The 15,768-nt window shown below is 58.7% G+C and overlaps 2 protein-coding genes across 3 annotated transcripts; both read left to right on the top strand.

The window, feature by feature from the left end:
* The first annotated feature begins 464 nt into the window (after positions 1–464).
* On the top strand, positions 465–8,097 carry POLA2 (DNA polymerase alpha 2, accessory subunit). Its single transcript, XM_053968188.1, has 18 exons — positions 465–672; positions 1,041–1,168; positions 1,266–1,351; positions 1,565–1,619; positions 1,699–1,805; positions 2,171–2,358; positions 2,580–2,668; positions 2,766–2,921; positions 3,307–3,369; positions 3,459–3,501; positions 3,992–4,110; positions 4,590–4,628; positions 4,738–4,811; positions 4,928–5,036; positions 5,639–5,745; positions 6,012–6,071; positions 6,392–6,518; positions 7,241–8,097. The coding sequence occupies exons 1-18, from the start codon at positions 543–545 to the stop codon at positions 7,460–7,462; spliced, it is 1,902 nt and encodes a 633-aa protein (XP_053824163.1). The 5' UTR covers positions 465–542; the 3' UTR covers positions 7,463–8,097.
* A 1,375-nt stretch (positions 8,098–9,472) lies between these two features.
* CDC42EP2 (CDC42 effector protein 2) lies at positions 9,473–15,282 on the top strand. Of its 2 annotated transcripts, none has more exons than XM_053968183.1 (2): positions 9,473–10,083; positions 13,720–15,282. In XM_053968183.1, the coding sequence occupies exon 2, from the start codon at positions 13,765–13,767 to the stop codon at positions 14,362–14,364; it is 600 nt and encodes a 199-aa protein (XP_053824158.1). In that variant the 5' UTR covers positions 9,473–10,083; positions 13,720–13,764; the 3' UTR covers positions 14,365–15,282. The 2 variants fall into 2 exon arrangements, with proteins under 2 accessions (XP_053824158.1, XP_053824157.1); XM_053968182.1 differs by lacking the exon at positions 9,473–10,083 and adding an exon at positions 10,094–12,123.
* Positions 15,283–15,768: the final 486 nt, after the last annotated feature.

The following is a 15,768-nucleotide window of genomic DNA, read 5'->3' as shown; positions in this document are numbered from 1 at the left end:
TCCCCATGCCCGGTTCCCCCCCTCAGGCCCGGTTCCCCCCCTCAAGCCCGGTTCCCCCCCTCAGGCCCGGTTCCCCCCTCAGGCCCGGTTCCCCCCTCATGCCCGGTTCCCCCTCATGCTCGGTTCCCCCCTCAGGCCCGGTTCCCCCCTCAGGCCCGGTTCCCCCTCAGGCCCGGTTCCACCCCTCATGCTCGGTTCCCCCTCAGGCCCGGTTCCCCCCCTCAGGCCCGGTTCCCCCTCAGGCCCGGCCGGGTCTGTTCCCTCAGCCCCGCCCCCGCCCCGCCCCGCCCCCTCAGCGCTCTGAGGGCGCGAATTTTCCCGCCCTTTTTTCCTCCCGCCCTTTTCCCCTCCCACCCCGATGGGCGGTGCTTGGAGCACGCCGGTTCCGCCCCCCTCGCCCGCCCATCGCGCTCCCATTGGTCCGTCCTGTCTAAATTTGAATAACTACGCCCTTTCCCGCCTTGGCCACGCCTTTTCTCCTTATACGGCTTGGCCACGCCCTCCCCCTCACGGAGTCGCGCCCGCGCGGTTCGAGCGCGGCCATGGCGGAGCCGGGGATGGAGCCGGAGCCGGAGCCGGAGCGGGGCCCGGAGCCGGTGACGGCCGAGGCGGTGCTGAGGGAGCTGCGGCTCTTCGAGCTGCGCTGCGAGGGCGAGGAAGTGCCCGAGAAGCGTGAGAGCTCCGGGGGGCGCTGCCTGGGAGGGAGATGGGGGGACTAGGGAAGGAGGAAGGGGGTTTGGGGGGGTGTCAGGGGAGCTGTGAGGGCTGTTGGGGGGCTGGGGGTGTCAAAGGAGGTTTGGGGGGTGTCAGCTGTACTGAGGAGGAGTTTGGGGATCTGGGGGTGTCAGGGGAGCTGCGAGGGATTATTTGGTTTATGAGGGTCACGGGGGGCTGTTGTGGGGGCCGGGATTTTGGGAGCTGCCGGGTTTTGGGGGGCACAAAGGATTGAGGGGGTGATTAGGAGGTACCCAAAGGCTTTGGGGGGGGGGGGGGGGGTCTCGGTGGGATTTGGGACCCCCTGAGCCCTCTTCTCCCCGCAGTGGTGGAGCTGTGCCTGAGCCACGGGCTGGGCCCGGTGGCCTTGGCCAACGAGCTGCTGGCCTTCGTCACCAGCAAAGACCTCGACCTGCAGCTCACCCCCGAGGGCCTCGACGCCTTCGAGCACGAGGTGGGGGTCCCCGATTCCCCCCTTGCATTCCCCAGAGCCCCCGGGATGGCGGGGAGCACTCCCCATGCTCCCCCCCATCCTTGCCCTGCTGCCCCAGGTGCTGGCCAAGCGTGGCAGCCGCGGCCGGCGCGGGCGGGACGAGCGCCGGGGGCTCCTCCACGACATCCACTCGCTCCAGGAGCTGTATCCCCTCATCCCGAGGTCATCCCGAGGATATCCCCACATTCCGAGCAGATCCCGAGCGGTCTGGGGGGTCTGGCAGAAAGTGGGGGGCCGTGAGCTGTCACAGTTCCCCCCGCGGGGGCCTGGGAATGGGAGGAATTCTTGGATTTGGGGCTCCTTGGGGGGGGGCTTCACCCCAAACCTGGCGCGTTGGTGCCCCTTAACGAGCGCCAGCCTCGACGAGGGACAGGAGGACGAGCTGCTGGACGCCTACAGCACCCCATCCAAGGTGGGCATCGCCCCAAATCCGCGGGGTTTGCCTCAAAGCCAGCCTGGAAACATCCTTCTGCTGTGCCTGCTCCCCGCAGGGCTCCCAGAAACGCGGCAACTCCACACCGGAGACGCCCCGGCCCAAGCGAGCGCCGCCGTCCCGCAGCCCCTACGGGCTCTTCTCCCCCGGCAGCTTCTCCCCGAGGTGGGTGAGGGGGCCTGGGGGGCTTCCCTGGATCACCCCTTTTCCCTCTTCCTTCCTTTCCCTTAAAAATCACACCATTATGTGAGGTGGAGCCTCTGTAAATTTGCGGGGGGACTCTTAAATCTGAACTCCTTGCAATTGCAAAGTCTTTAAAGCTACAAACACTTGTGGTTTTTAAACCTCATTAACCAGCACGAGCCACTAAGCCCTGTTAAAATGCGCTGCTCACAGATCAGGGAGTTCATCCCTCTACGCTCCATTCGTCTCTTCGTGCTCAGAATAGGAGGAAAACCCCAAAACCCGCAGAGTTTCAGGGTGGGACAGCTCCAGGCCTGAATCACCCTTTGGTTTTCTTGTCCCCACAGTGTCACCCCCTCCCAGAAATACTCGTCCCGTGGGGGCCGGGGCGAGGTCGTGGCCTCGTTTGGCTCCGTCCAGGGCCCGGCCTGGAGCGGCCGCGGCGGCTGCGCCGTCAGCCTCTTCGGCTGCCCCGAGCAGAGCCTCAGCAAACCCTACAAATCCATGTTCCAGAAGGCGCTGGACGTGCGGGAAGGTGGGGACGGACACCCGGGGGGGGTCAGGGGGTGTTTGGTGACACCAGGGTCACCCCCAGCGGGTCAGGGGGTGTTTGGTGACACCAGGGTCACCCCCAGCGGGTCAGGGGGTGTTTGGTGACACCAGGGTCACCCCCAGCGGGTCAGGGGGTGTTTGGTGACACCAGGGTCACCCCCAGCGGGTCAGGGGGTGTTTGGTGACACCAGGGTCCCCTCCCAGTGCTGGCCGAGCGGGTGGAGGAGCTCGGGGAGGTCCTGCGGAGGCACCACGGCCTGGACAGCTTCAGCTCAGCCGTGCTCCCGGCTCAGGTGAGACCCCAGCCCCCTTTTTGGGGTGAATCCCCTCTGTTTTGGGGTGAATCCCCCCCGTTTTGGTTTAACCCCCCCCCGTTTTGGGGTCCCGCAGGAGCCGGTGACGGTGCTGGGGCAGATCGGCTGTGACGGGAACGGGAAGCTCAACGCCAAATCCGTGCTGCTGGTGGGGGACAGGGAGCACTCGGGGGGGGGCCAGGTCCCGCTGGACCTCTCAGAGCTTCCAGAATATTCCCTGTTCCCGGGACAGGTGCGGCTTTGGGGGGGGGTCCCCCTTCCCTCCCTGCCCCTTCGCCCCAATTCCCACCCTTTTCCCCCAATCCCTGCCCCTTTTCCTCCATTCCTGCCTCTTTCCCCTCCATTCCTGCCTTTTTCCCCCAATTCCTCCCCCTTTTTCCCCCAATTCCTGCCCTTTTTTCCCCAATTCCTCCCCCTGTTTTCCCCAATTCCTCCCCCTGTTTTCCCCAATTCCTGTCCCTGTTTTCCCCAATTCCTGCCCCTTTTTTCCCCAGTTCCTGCCCCTTTTTTCCCCAGTTCCTGCCCCTATTTTCCCCCCCAGTTCCCACTCCTTTTCCTTGATTCCCACACTTTTTCCCAGTTTCCCACCGTTTTCCCCCAATCCCGGTGTCCCGCAGGTGGTGGCCCTGGAAGGCACCAACAGCACGGGCAGGAGGATGGTGGTGACCAAGCTCTACGAGGTGACGCCGCCCCCGGGGGGGATTTGGGGTGGAAGTGGCAGATTTGGGGCGGGATTGGGGCATTTTGGATGTTCCTGGCTTTCCCACAGGGGGTCCCTCTGCCCTTCCACACCCCCACGGAGCCGATGGCAGGTGAGCCCTGGGGCCTCCCCTTTTGCTCCCCATTCCTGTCCCCAAATCCCCTTTTTCTCCCCCAAATCCCTTTCTTTTTGTTCCCAGCTCTGATTTTTGTCCCCTAAATCCTCATTTTTCTCCCCAAAGGGCCCTTTGGAGTCTCCATCTCCCCCTTTTCCTTCCCCAATCTCCCTTTCTGTCCCCAAACACCACTTATTACCCCCAAATCCCTCTTTTTTCCCCCTCCCAAACTCCTTTTTCACCCCCAACCCCCCATCTCCCTTTTTGTCCCTAAATCCCCCATTTTATTCTCCCCAAGCCACTTTTTCTCCTCCTGCCCCCTTTTTTCCTCCCCACATTCCCATTTCCATCCCCCAAACCCTCCTTTGTGTCCCCAAACCCCCCCATTTTCCATCCCTGTTCATTCCTAAACTTCCCCCTTTTCTCCCAAGCCCCATTTTTTCTCCCAAAAACCCTTTTTTCCCCCAAAAAAACCTTTTTTCCCCAGAGCAGAGGATGGTGCTGGTGGCCTGTGGCCCCTTCACGCCCTCGGACAGCGTCGCCTTCGAGCCCCTCAGTGACCTCCTGGAGGTCGTGGCCCGCGACCGCCCCGACGTTTGTGTGCTGGTGAGGACAATTAATCCCTCATTAAGCATGAATATTTAATTACCTCCATCATTATTAACCCAACCCTGCACCCCTCACCCCGGCCCCGCAGCCTCGAAACGCTTGGGAGGCTCCAAACCCTGGAAAATTCACATCAAAATCCCATTTCTGAACCCCAGAACACCCATCTTTCACCCTAAGAGTGCCCAAAACCTCTCATTTTTCTCCCAGCAATCCTCAAAATCCCCATTTTTCACCCCAAAGTGACAGAAAAGCTCAATTTTAAGAGCAAATGCTGCCCTCAGAGTCAAATCCTGATTCCCTGCCTGGGCACAACGCATCAATTTCAGCAATTTTCCCTTTTCGGTTTCATTTTGCCCTGGAATTTTAGGGGTGTGGGCTAAAATTTGGGTTCATTGATGAGAATTATTAAAAATTATCCCTTTTTTGGGGGGTGACTTAAAGTGATTCTTTGCTGGTTTTCCCCCATTTTTCTGCAGTTTGGGCCGTTCCTGGACGCCAAGCACGAGCAGGTGGAGGTGAGGAGGGGTCCCCCCCAAAATCCCCTCAGTCCCCGCGGATTTGGGGCAGCACCAGGTCCCCAAAACCATGGGAATTGTGCCAATCCCGTTGTTTTCCCCACTGCAGAGCTGCCAGCTCCTGAGCCCCTTCTCCGACGTGTTGCAGCTCTGCCTCAGGACCATCATCGAGGGCACCAGGAGGTGGCCACGGAAACAGCCCCAAATTCCCCATTCCCACGGGGGTTTTTTTCCCCTCCAAAAACACCACTTTTCACCCCACAGATCTCTCATTTTTCCCTTTTTTCCCCCCCACCCAGTGCTGGCTCCCAGCTCGTGCTGGTGCCCTCGCTCCGGGACGTCTCCCACGATTTCGTGTATCCGCAGCCGCCCTTCCCCTTCCCGGACCTGCCCAAGGAGGACAGAGCGGTACCGGCCCCAAAATTCCACTTTTCCCCCCCAAAAAAATGAATTCCCAGGGGTTCCCCACCCCTCCTGGCAAACCCCAGCTGGGATTTGGGCTGAAATGCCCCTTTTTCTGCTGCTGCAGCTTCCAGGGGGACAAAGGATTTGGGATTGGAATTCCAGAGCTCCCTCCCAGCCCTTTTTGGGTTCAAACTCCTTCATTTAACGATTCTTTGTCCCTCAGGAGCAGATCTGATGTTCCTGCAGAAAATCCAGCTCGGCCCCGGGGATTTTGGGGAACATTTTGGGGGCTTAAGGGAAACTTGGTGGGATTGGGGCAATTTTGAGGTGATTTAGGGCCAATTTGGGGCATTCCAGGGTGGGTTTTGAGCATTTTAGGAGGTTTGGGGCAGTCTGGGGTGGGTTTGAGGCAGTCTGGGGTGGGTTTGGGGCATTTTGGGGTGGGTTTGGGGAATTTTGGGGTGGGTTTGGGGCAGTCTGGGGTGGGTTTGGGGCAGTCTGGGGTGGGTTTGGGGCATTTTGGGGTGGGTTGGGGGCAGTCTGGGGTGGGTTTGGGGCAGTCTGGGGTGGGTTTGGGGTGTCCAGCCCCGTGTCCGTGTGTCCAGCGCGTGCTCCTGGTGCCCGAGCCCTGCACCCTGGACATCGACGGCGTCGTCTTCGGCCTCACCTCCACCGACCTCCTCTTCCACATGGGGGCTGAGGAGATCAGCAGGTGCCTCTTTTTAACCTTTTCCCCCTTTTTTTTGACCTTTTTCTGCCGTTTCTTTAACCTTTTCCCCCTTTTGTTTAACCTTTCCCCTCCTTTCTTTAATCTTCCCCCATTTTTTAACCATTTTTTCCCCCTTTCTCCTCTGCCTTTTCTCTCTTCCCTCCCCCCCCACCAAATCTTCTCTTTCCCCCCCATTTTCCTTTCCCATTTTCCCCTTTTTCCCCATTCCCTCCCTTTTCTCACCCATTTCTCTCCCCTTCCTCCCACAGCTCCTCCGGGGTCTCCGACCGCTTCACGCGGATCCTGCGGCACATCCTGACCCAGCGCAGGTGAGGACCTCCCAAAGACCCCTCTGTCCTCCCCAAAACCCCTCTGTCCTCCCCAAAACCACCTATTTTCTCCCCAAAAACCCCTCTGTCCTCCCCAAAAACCCCTCTGTCCTCCCCCAAAAACCCCTCTTTTCTCCCCAAAACCACCCTGTCCTCCCCAAAACCCCTCTGTCCTCCCCCAAAAACCCCTTTTCTCCCCAAAACCACCTCTTTTCTCTCCAAAAGCGCCTCTTTTCTCCCCAAAAAACCCTTTTTTCTCCCCAAAACCGCCTCTTTCCTCCCCAAAAAACCCTTTTTTCTCCCCAAAACCTCCCCTGCAGTTTCTACCCCCTGTACCCACCCTCCGAGGAGCTCAACGTGGACTTCGAGGCGCTCGCGGCGTTTGCGGCGCTGCCGGTGACCCCCGACGTCCTGGTGACCCCGTCCGAGCTGCGCTTCTTTGTCAAGGTCGGCCCCAGCCCGACCCCCCAGCGGGCACAGCCCGGAATTCCAGCGGGAAAACCACGGGAAGGGCCGGGATGGGGCTGGGGGGGGACTCAAATCTCTCAGAACCAGCGGCTTTTGGGCTCTGGGTGGGCTGGGGGGGTCCCAATTCACCTGGAGCTGGTGGATTTTGGGATCTGGGTGGGCTGGGGGGGTCCCAGATCACCTGGAGCTGGTGGATTTTGGGATCTGGGTGGGCTGGGGGGGTCCCAAATCACCTGGAGCTGGTGGATTTTGGGATCTGGGTGGGCTGGGGGGGTCCCAGATCACCTGGAGCTGGTGGATTTTGGGGTCTGGGTGGGCTGGGGGATCCCAGATCACCTGGAGCTGGTGGATTTTGGGATCTGGGTGGGCTGGAGGGTCCCAGTTCTGCTGTATCCACGGATTTTTGACAGTCCCTGCTTGTCCCTGCGGGGTCCTCTCCATCCCATGACTGCTGTCCCCATCCCTGTCTCCTGTCCCTGTCCCTTTCCTCATCCCTGTCCTTGTCCCTGTCCCTATCCCTTTCCCATGTCCCTTTCCCCTCTCCCTGTTCCCTGTCCCTTTGCCCTGTCCCTGTCCCCTTTCCATGTCCCCATCCCTGTTCCCTGTCCCTTTCCTCTGTCCCTGTCCCTTGTCCCTGTCCCTTTCTGTCCCTGTTCCCTGTCCCCTTTCCATGTCCCCATCCCTGTCCCTGTCCCCTGCAGGACGTCCTGGGCTGTGTCTGCATCAACCCCGGGCGCTTGACCAAGGGCCAGGCCGGGGGCACCTACGGGCGGCTGCTGCTGCGGAGAGAGCGGCCCGGGGCCAGAACCGGGGCCAGAACCGGGGACAATCCTGAAGAGAATCCCAGGGACAACCCTGGGGACATTCCCGGGGACGCCCCCCGGAGCAGCCCCTGCGTGGCCGCCCAGGTCCTGAGGATTTGAGCTCCCAGCTCCGCCCGTTCCCACCCACGGCACCAGGAGCAGGAACTGGGCTCAAAACTCCTGGAATTCCGGTTAAAACTCCTGGAACTGGGGTTAAAACTCCTGGAGTTCCGGTTAAAACTCCTGGAACTGGGCTTAAAACTCCTGGAATTCTGGTTAAAACTCCTGGAACTGGGGTTAAAACTCCTGGAGTTCCAGTTAAAACTCCTGGAACTGGGCTTAAAACTCCTGGAATTCTGGTTAAAACTCCTGGAGCTGGGCTTAAAAACTCCTGGAACTGGGGTTAAAACTCCTGGAATTCTGGTTAAAACTCCTGGAATTCTGGTTAAAAACCCCCAAAACCGTTTGGCACGTGGAGGATTTCCCCAGGAGGATTCAGGATTCACCTCCAGTAAAACGGAGTTTGGGAAGGGGAATCCGGGCGTGGGATCCTCCCTGTCCTGGCGTCACCCTTCACCTTCGGTGGCCTCGTTAGGGAACTTGGAGTTTAATTAGTCCAAAACCAATTAATTACAGAATCCTGGTGCTGCTGCTTCCCAGGAAAAAACAGCTGCGGGTCTGGCTTTGACCCTTTTCCCCAACTTTTTGCCCCAGATTGATGATGATGAAGGTGAAAATTAAAGTTTCTGCCTGTCCTGGTGTCATTTCCTAAGGGAAAAGGTAAATCCAAGGGGTGGATTTTGGGGTAAAACCAGGGAAAATTGGGGCTGGGGAGGGAGAATCCCCTCATGACTCTGGTGTGTGGCCAGGATTTTCCCAAAAATCTCCTTTTTCTCCCCAAATACCTGCATGGAGCAGTTGGGAAGTGCCAAGGTCACCTCCCACTTCCTCCTCTGCTCTTTGCCCAATTCCAGCACTTCTCACCCCAAATCAAATACAGTTTTTCCAACATCCATAAAATCTTATTTTCCTCCCATTTCCAGTTTTATTTGCTTTTTTTTTTTTTTTTTTTTTTTTTTTGCACCTGCAGGGGAGGGGAGCAGAACCCGACTTCCTCACAGTTTTCCCCTTGGGTTCTCCTCCCCCAGCCTCAGTTTCCCTTGGAAAAACTCCGATTTTGGTTAAAACAGCAGTGGGAAGAGCCAGAGCTGGGTCCTGGGGGGATTTGGGGAATTTTGACTTCCCCCCCCAGAGAGCCCCCGCTGTTCAATCCCATCCCTAATTCGGGATTTAATTCGGCAATTCCCGAGGGTTTTGGGGCGGGACCCGATCCCGCTGGGGTTTTTCCAGATTTATTTTCGGGGCTCTTTCCCCGGGGAGAGGCCGAGGGAGCTCCGGGAATTCCCGGGAAGGGAAGCGAGGCCGGGGTGGGGCCTGGAATCCGCTCGGGAGCGGCCGCGCCGGGACCGATCCCCAATCCTGGCCCCGATCCCAAATCCCGAGGTCCGCAGGTGACACCGCCGGGAATTCGGGAGAGGGAAGGGAAGGGAAGGGAAGGGAAGGGAAGGGAAGGGAAGGGAAGGGAAGGGAAGGGAAGGGAAGGGAAGGGAAGGGAAGGGAAGGGAAGGGAAGGGAAGGGAAGGGAAGGGAAGGGAAGGGAAGGATCCGCTCGGAATCCCGGGATGCTGCGGGGAGGGCGGGCAGAGCTCTTCCTGCCCTCCCGGCCGCGTCCGCGGCGCTGTCACATCCCGGATTTAAAGGGAAAGCAGCGATTCCTTCCTTTGATCAGGAAAAACGAGCGGATCCTTCCCCCACAGCCCCCCCCCCCCCCCCCCCCCCCCCCGCAACTCCTCTCCGCTTCCCGGCTTAATTAAACCAGCGCTTAACTGGAGCCCCCCCGGCTCCGCCCGCTCCCGGCTTAGAGCGGCGGCGGAGCTCCGGAGCGGCCCCTGGATCCCCGGAACAGCTCCTGGATCCCTGGAATAGCTCCGGAGCGGCCCCTGGATCCCCGGAACAGCTCCTGGATCCCTGGAATAGCTCCGGAACGGCCCCTGGATCCCTGGAACAGCTCCTGGATCCCTGGAATAGCCCCGGATCCCTGGAATAGCCCCGGAACAGCCCCTGGATCCCGGCCCGCCGCTTTCCGGGCGTTTTTTCCTGCGAACAGGAGAATCCCCGGATTTCCAAACCCCCGGATTTCTGAATCCCTGGATTTCCAAAGCCGCGGGTTTCCGAATCTCTGGATTTCCGAACCACAGGATCTCCGAATCTCTGGATTTCCGAATCTCTGGATTTCCGAACCACAGGATCTCCGAACCCCCGGATTTCTGAATCTCTGGATTTGCGAATCTCTGGATTTCCGAGCCCCCGGATTTCCGAGTCCCCGTCCCGGGAGCCCGAGCGGACTCCGACCCCCTCCTCGACCTGCGGCCGCTCCCAGCGCGGCTCCTGCGCCACTTCCCGGGGATCCCGGCCCGGGAGGAGCCGCCCGACGGAGCCCCTGCTGCTTTTCCCGGATTTTGGCTTTTTCCGTGGATTTTTTTGGCACCGGGAGCGGCCGGGGTGTGGCCGAGGCCGAGACTTCTTCCTTCCTTCCTCATCCTCCGGCTTCCCCAGGGATTGCCCCGAAATCGGGGTTTTCCTGGGAAAAGGGAGGACCCCCGGCAGGTCCCGCTGTCCCCTGGCATGGAATTGTCACCGCTCCGCTGCCCCCGGCCCGGACTCTCCGCTGGATTCCCGAGGTGGGACGGGATGAGGGGAATTCTTTCCCGGTTTTAACCCATTTTCACCAATTCCAGCTTTTCCCGTGCCCAGAACGGGGTCGGATTTCACGGACGGGTCCTGGCGCCGCTCCCAAAATCCCCATTCCCTAAAAAAACCCCACGACCTTCATCCCACAGGGCTCTTCTTCCTCTCTCCCGCAGCTCCGGGGCCGCAGGGAAATGAGGCATTTCCATCCTTTTTTTCGGGAAAATCCACCCTGCGGAGCGATCCCGGGGCAAATCTCCTTCCCAGGGGCAAATCCGGAGGCGGGGATTGAAATCGGGCACCAAAAAAAGGCTGGAATGGGTCAGGAGGGGAGGAATGGGAGGAACCCGAGGAGATTTTGGAGGCTGCTCCTCCCTCGGGCCATTCCCATGGGAAAAGGAGTTTTAATTCCATCCCCGAATCCCCACTTGGGGAAAATGTGGATGGGATTGCTCGTGGGGACACCGGGGTGGGGAAGGGCTGCTCAGACAGTGCCAAAATTCCTGAAAATCGGCTAAACCCCCCCAAATTTCTGTGTGGCAGGGCCCAAAATGCTGGAAATGGGCAGGAAGTGAGAATTTTTTTATGGAAAACCGGTGGGAAATGTAAAAATTTTGACGTCCTGAAGCTCAAGGGGCTGAAAATGGGTGGAAAATTTCACATTGAGGTAGAAATTTCCAAAACCAGGTGGAAAAGGAATGGAATGTCCAGGTTGTGAGAGGTAAATTTGTGGCAAGAGGCAAAAATATCCCAAAATTTTTCCTGAGCTGAAGCCTGAATTTCCAAGAACAGGTGGAAGATGAAAAACCTGGATGTGCTGAAGCCCAAAGTGCTGAAAAAGGACTGAAAATTTTCCTGTAATTTCAGAAAAAGAGCCCAAATTCCTCCCAATCCAAACCCTAAATCACCAAAAACCGATGGAAAAGGAACAGGATTTCCTCCATTGGAGCCGGAATTGATGGAAACAGGGAAAAATTCCTCAAATTTTCCTCTGTGGGAATCGAATCTGCTGATTAAGGCAATTCCAAGGGTCGGAGTCCTGGGAGCGCCTCCTGGAGCTCCTCCCACTCGGATCCTGGGGAAAACATCCCTTTTTTCCCTGTTTTTCCCTGTTTTCCTCCCATTTTTCCCTGTTTTCCTCATTCCTGACTCTTCCTGCTAGGGTGTCCTGGCTTCTCCTGGGATTTCAGGGATGGAAACTCCCAGAAATGAATTCTTTCTTGGAGCTTTCCTCATGGTTCTCCTCCTTTTCCAGCCCATTTTCCACCTGTTCCGGATCTCCCTACAGGGAATGGGTTTGCCTAGGAAAAAAAGAATCCCAAAGAATTCCAGGAGGAGGGGATTTTGGGGCTGGAGCCACCCCCATTCCAGGGATTTCCCTCTGGCAGCACAAAGGGAAAGCAGCTCCCGGAACATTCCCGGCTTTTCCCGGGGCTTTGTCCCGGCGCAGCCGAGCGGGAGCGGCCGGGGGGGAGGGACTGGGGTCAGGGAGGGCAGTTTGGGCTGGGAAAAGGGATTTCCAGGAGGGGAACGATCCCGGGGCACCGGGATGTTCATCCCTATCATCCTCAGCCTCACCTGGGAATCCACATTTCAAAGGCTTCTTTCCCTACAAATCCACTTCTTTCCCCCACAAACCCGTTTCCCCCCCTATAATTCCATTTTTCCCCCTACAGCCCCGGGTTTTTTTTTCCCTACAATTTCACTTTTTCCACCCCCTCCAACCCCACTTTTTCCCCCTACAATTCCCGTTTTTCCAACGGCCGCGGCCCCGGTGCCGATCCCGGTTCCAAGGGAAGATTCCCCGTCGCTGTCGCTGCTGCCGGCCCGGTGCCGCCGCCCCCTCCCGCGGTAATCCCGGGATTAGCGGCGCTGCATTCTGCACCGTCAGGATTCTCCTGCCCGGAGCCGCCGGACGGGGCCGGGCCCTGCCCCGATCCCCGGGATCGCCCCGGGATCCTCTCCCCTCCCCGGGATCCTCTCCCCTCCCTGCCCTCCCTTCCCTCGCGGCCTCGGGAGCGGCGCCGGCACCGGTCGGTAACGGGGTCTGGGGGGATCGGGGGGGAAACGGGATAACGGGGGAGAACTCCATGAAAACGGGGGATAACGGGAGAGAACTCCATGAAAACGGGGGATAATGGGGGAGAATTCCATGAAAACGGGGGATAACGGGGGAGAACTCCATGAAAACGGGGGATAATGGGGGAGAATTCCATGAAAACGGGGGATAATGGGGGAGAATTCCATGAAAACGGGGGATAACAGGGGAGAACTCCATGAAAACGGGGGAGAATTCCATGAAAATGGGGGACAATGGGGGAGAACTCCATGAAAACAGGGGATAACGGGGGAGAATTCCATGAAAACAGGGGATAACGGGGGAGAATTCCATGAAAACAGGGGAGAACTCCATGAAAACGGGAGAGAACTCCATGAAAACGGGGGATAACGGGGGAGAATTCCATGAAAACGGAGGAGAATTCCATGAAAACGGGAGAGAACTCCATGAAAACAGGGGATAACGGGGGAGAATTCCATGAAAACGGAGGAGAATTCCATGAAAACGGGAGAGAACTCCATGAAAACGGGGGAGAATTCCATGAAAACAAGATAATAAGGGAGGATTTCCTAAAAACGGGGGATGATAAGGGAATGTTCCCTACAAATGGGGGATGATAAGGGAATATTCCCTAAAACCAGGGAATTATAAGGGAATATTCCCTAAAAACTGGGGATAATAAGGGAATATTCCCTAAAAACGGTGGATAATAAGGGAATATCCCCCCAAAGCAGGGAATAGGCAGGCAGCAGTCGGGTCGGGGGAGGTTTGGAGCGGTGAAGGGGAAATGGGATTTTCCATCCCTCGGGGCGTTGGTGGTGTTGTTGTGTTTTTAGGGATAAATCCTCCCGGGGCTTTTCTGGGTCGAATTCTGGCCAAGAGAGGCCCCTCAGGGTGTCCCAGCCCGGGACAAACCCGTCCCTAAATCCCTCACTGCTGCTCCGTCCTTGAAAAACAGGGATGGATGGAATTTTTTCCCTGAAAATTCGTGATAAGGGTGAAAACCTCCAGAACTTCCCACTCGCTGATTTAACAGGGAACGTTCTGGTGGCCCCAAACCCGTTCCATCCCTTTTCCCCTCCCACTGAGGCAGATCCCAAGGCCGAACACGTTCACCGCACCACAAATTCCCATTTTTGCCTCATTTCTCCCCAGAGCTGGAAAATCCGGCCCAGATCCGATGGCTGAACTCAGAGTTTGCGACTGAAACAGGGGAAACCCCAACTTCCTTCCCCTTCTGGCCCCAAATCTCCAAAATCTCTGGTTTTTACTTCAGCTGGGCTGGGTGGGGCCGGCACCGGGGTGAGAAAATCCCTTTTGGGTTAGAAACGCCTCTTCCCAGCACTCTGCTCTCCTGACCTCCAACTGCACAGCCCGGCTCCTCCCTAAAATCACAAATCCTCTGGATTTCCCTCCCTCCCTGCCACCGCAGCGCCTGGCTTTCATTACCTGCCCGCCTGGGTGTCGAGAGCGCGGCGGGGAAGGTCTGGGATTCGTTTGGAGGGTGAGTGAGGATGCCCCGTTGACGTGTCAGAGCTGAGCGTTTCCCCTTCTCTCCGCTCCTCCCCAGGCTGTCCTGAGGCCGGCCAGCTGGGCTCGCGTGCCGGTGGCCACCATGTCCACCAAGGTGCCCATCTACCTGAAGAGGGGCAGCCGCAAGGGCAAGAAGGAGAAGCTGCGGGACATCCTGTCCTCGGACATGATCAGCCCGCCGCTGGGGGACTTCCGCCACACCATCCACGTCGGCAGCGGCGGCGAGAGCGACACGTTCGGGGACATCTCCTTCCTGCGGGGCAAGTTCCACCTGCTGCCCCGCAGCGACGGCGACCGAGGCGGCGGCGCCGAGGCGGCGGCGTTCGAGTTCTCGCGCACGGCCACCATCTCCGGCGGCGAGGCGGCCGCGGCGCCGTCGCCGCTGCTCAAGAACGCCATTTCGCTGCCGGCGCTCGGCGCCGCACGGGCGCTGACCCTGCCCGCGGCGCAGGCCCCGCCGAAGCCCCCGCGGCTGCACCTGGACGAGGCCGCGGCGTCGCCGCCGTGCCCGCGGCTCGCCGCGCCCGCCAACGGCGAGGCCGAGCCCTTCCTGTCGCACGCCGGCTCCCTGCTGTCCCTGCACGTGGACCTGGGGCCGTCCATCCTGGAGGACGTGCTGCAGGTCATGGACAGGCACCGGGCCGAGCGCGGCGCCGGCGCCCGGCCGGAGATCCTGACGTGAGGCCGGCGCCGGGTGAAGGCGCTGGGAAATGGACGGTGAAGGAGGAGGATGGGGAGGAGGGCCTGGGGTGTTTTTCGGATGCGGCGCTCAGATTCCAGCTCGGATTCCCGCGTCTCCTCTCGCCAGGTGAGGGTTCGGCCTCGGGCTCTCCCACCCTCCTCGGTGCCAGAGCTGACCCCGGGAAACGCGACCCCGCGGGATGAATTCATCTTTTGGGATGAATTCCAGAAGATTCCGGCCAGGAGGACTCGGGGGCACAGCAGGGTTTGTTCTCCACGGCTCTGAACCTCCTGAACGGTCACGGCGCTGTCACCTCAACTTCTGCTCCATGAAATCCTTTGAAAATCCCACAGTTCGGGAAATCTCCACCGGGAAATCTCCGCCGGGCTCCGTGTCTCTGTGGAGAAGCCAAAACTCCCTGTGGAGGAGCTGGGATCTCCCAGCAGGGCTGTTGTTTTAGGAACTCAATCCATGGAGGGGCCAAAAAACCCCTCTGGGGCCGACAGGACCGGGGCTGGGGCTGGAAATCGTCGAGGAGACGCAGAACCAACCAGAAATCCCAACGTGAGGCGCAGGTGGATCCCGGCAGCGACGGATCCGCCGCGGATTGTTTGGGTGCAGCGGGAACAGGGCACGCCCAGGGGAATTCCAGCTGGATTTTGGGGAATAGAGACAAAAACCCCAGCTGGACACGCTGCTGGTGTCCCTCCGGGACAGGGTGGGACCAGCGGGGCCTCCTTGTCCAGGCTCCTGTCACAAATTCCATCCTTTCACCGATTTCTGGGAGTTTGAGCCCAGAACGGATCCCCCCAGGGCGGAGTCGAGGCCCCTCCTGACCCGGCTGCCTCATTGCCTCATTGCCTAACGAGTCTAATTTAGATTATCTGACTAATGACTCATTAGATTCTCGTTAACGAACCCTTGTCCAGCCTCTTCCTTCCCCTCCCCCTCGGCGTCGATAAACCCGAACCACTTTTGGTGCAAACACCCAGAATTTGGGGATAAACCCATTTTCCAAGGTTTTCATCTGTAAAATAAGTAACAAACTGAGGTTAATTAGGCTCGATCAGGTTTGATTTCTATTTGGTCCAACTCTTCCCTGCTCTAAACTCTTTTCTCCCCCCACCCTCTGTCCACGTTTTATTTATTTTGGGATTTTTCCTCCCCAAACCAATTCCAGCCGTTTCAGAGCCTCGTTCGTGATTAATTAACCCCCGGGACGTTTGTGATTAATTAGCCCCAGAGCCTGGGATGGGAACGTGGCTCCGTGTCCCCTCCTGTCCCACAAACACGCCGCAGCTGCTGCTCGGACAAACAACGTGAAGGGAAAGCAGCCCAGAACGGCTCATTTTGGGCGGGTTTCTGTCGTTTGGGGGCTTTCCAACATGGGGTGGGCTGGGACAA

Source organism: Vidua chalybeata, chromosome 32, assembly GCF_026979565.1.
Source record: "Vidua chalybeata isolate OUT-0048 chromosome 32, bVidCha1 merged haplotype, whole genome shotgun sequence".
In the NCBI taxonomy this organism is placed as follows: domain Eukaryota; kingdom Metazoa; phylum Chordata; class Aves; order Passeriformes; family Viduidae; genus Vidua; species Vidua chalybeata.
The sequence above is the reverse complement of the archived record's forward strand: the minus strand, read 5'-3'. Positions and strand labels throughout refer to the sequence as shown.

Bases quoted from the DNA above. Each gene is read 5' to 3' on its own strand.
- POLA2 (XM_053968188.1), top strand. From the start codon at position 543: ATGGCGGAGCCGGGGATGGAGCCGGAGCCGGAGCCGGAGCGGGGCCCG. The intron at 4,111-4,589 runs GTGAGGACAATT...ATTTTTCTGCAG, and splicing joins GCCCCGACGTTTGTGTGCTG to TTTGGGCCGTTCCTGGACGC. The intron at 4,629-4,737 runs GTGAGGAGGGGT...TCCCCACTGCAG, and splicing joins CCAAGCACGAGCAGGTGGAG to AGCTGCCAGCTCCTGAGCCC.
- CDC42EP2 (XM_053968182.1), top strand. From the start codon at position 11,299: ATGAATTCTTTCTTGGAGCTTTCCTCATGGTTCTCCTCCTTTTCCAGC. The intron at 12,124-13,719 runs GTCGGTAACGGG...GCTCCTCCCCAG, and splicing joins CGGGAGCGGCGCCGGCACCG to GCTGTCCTGAGGCCGGCCAG.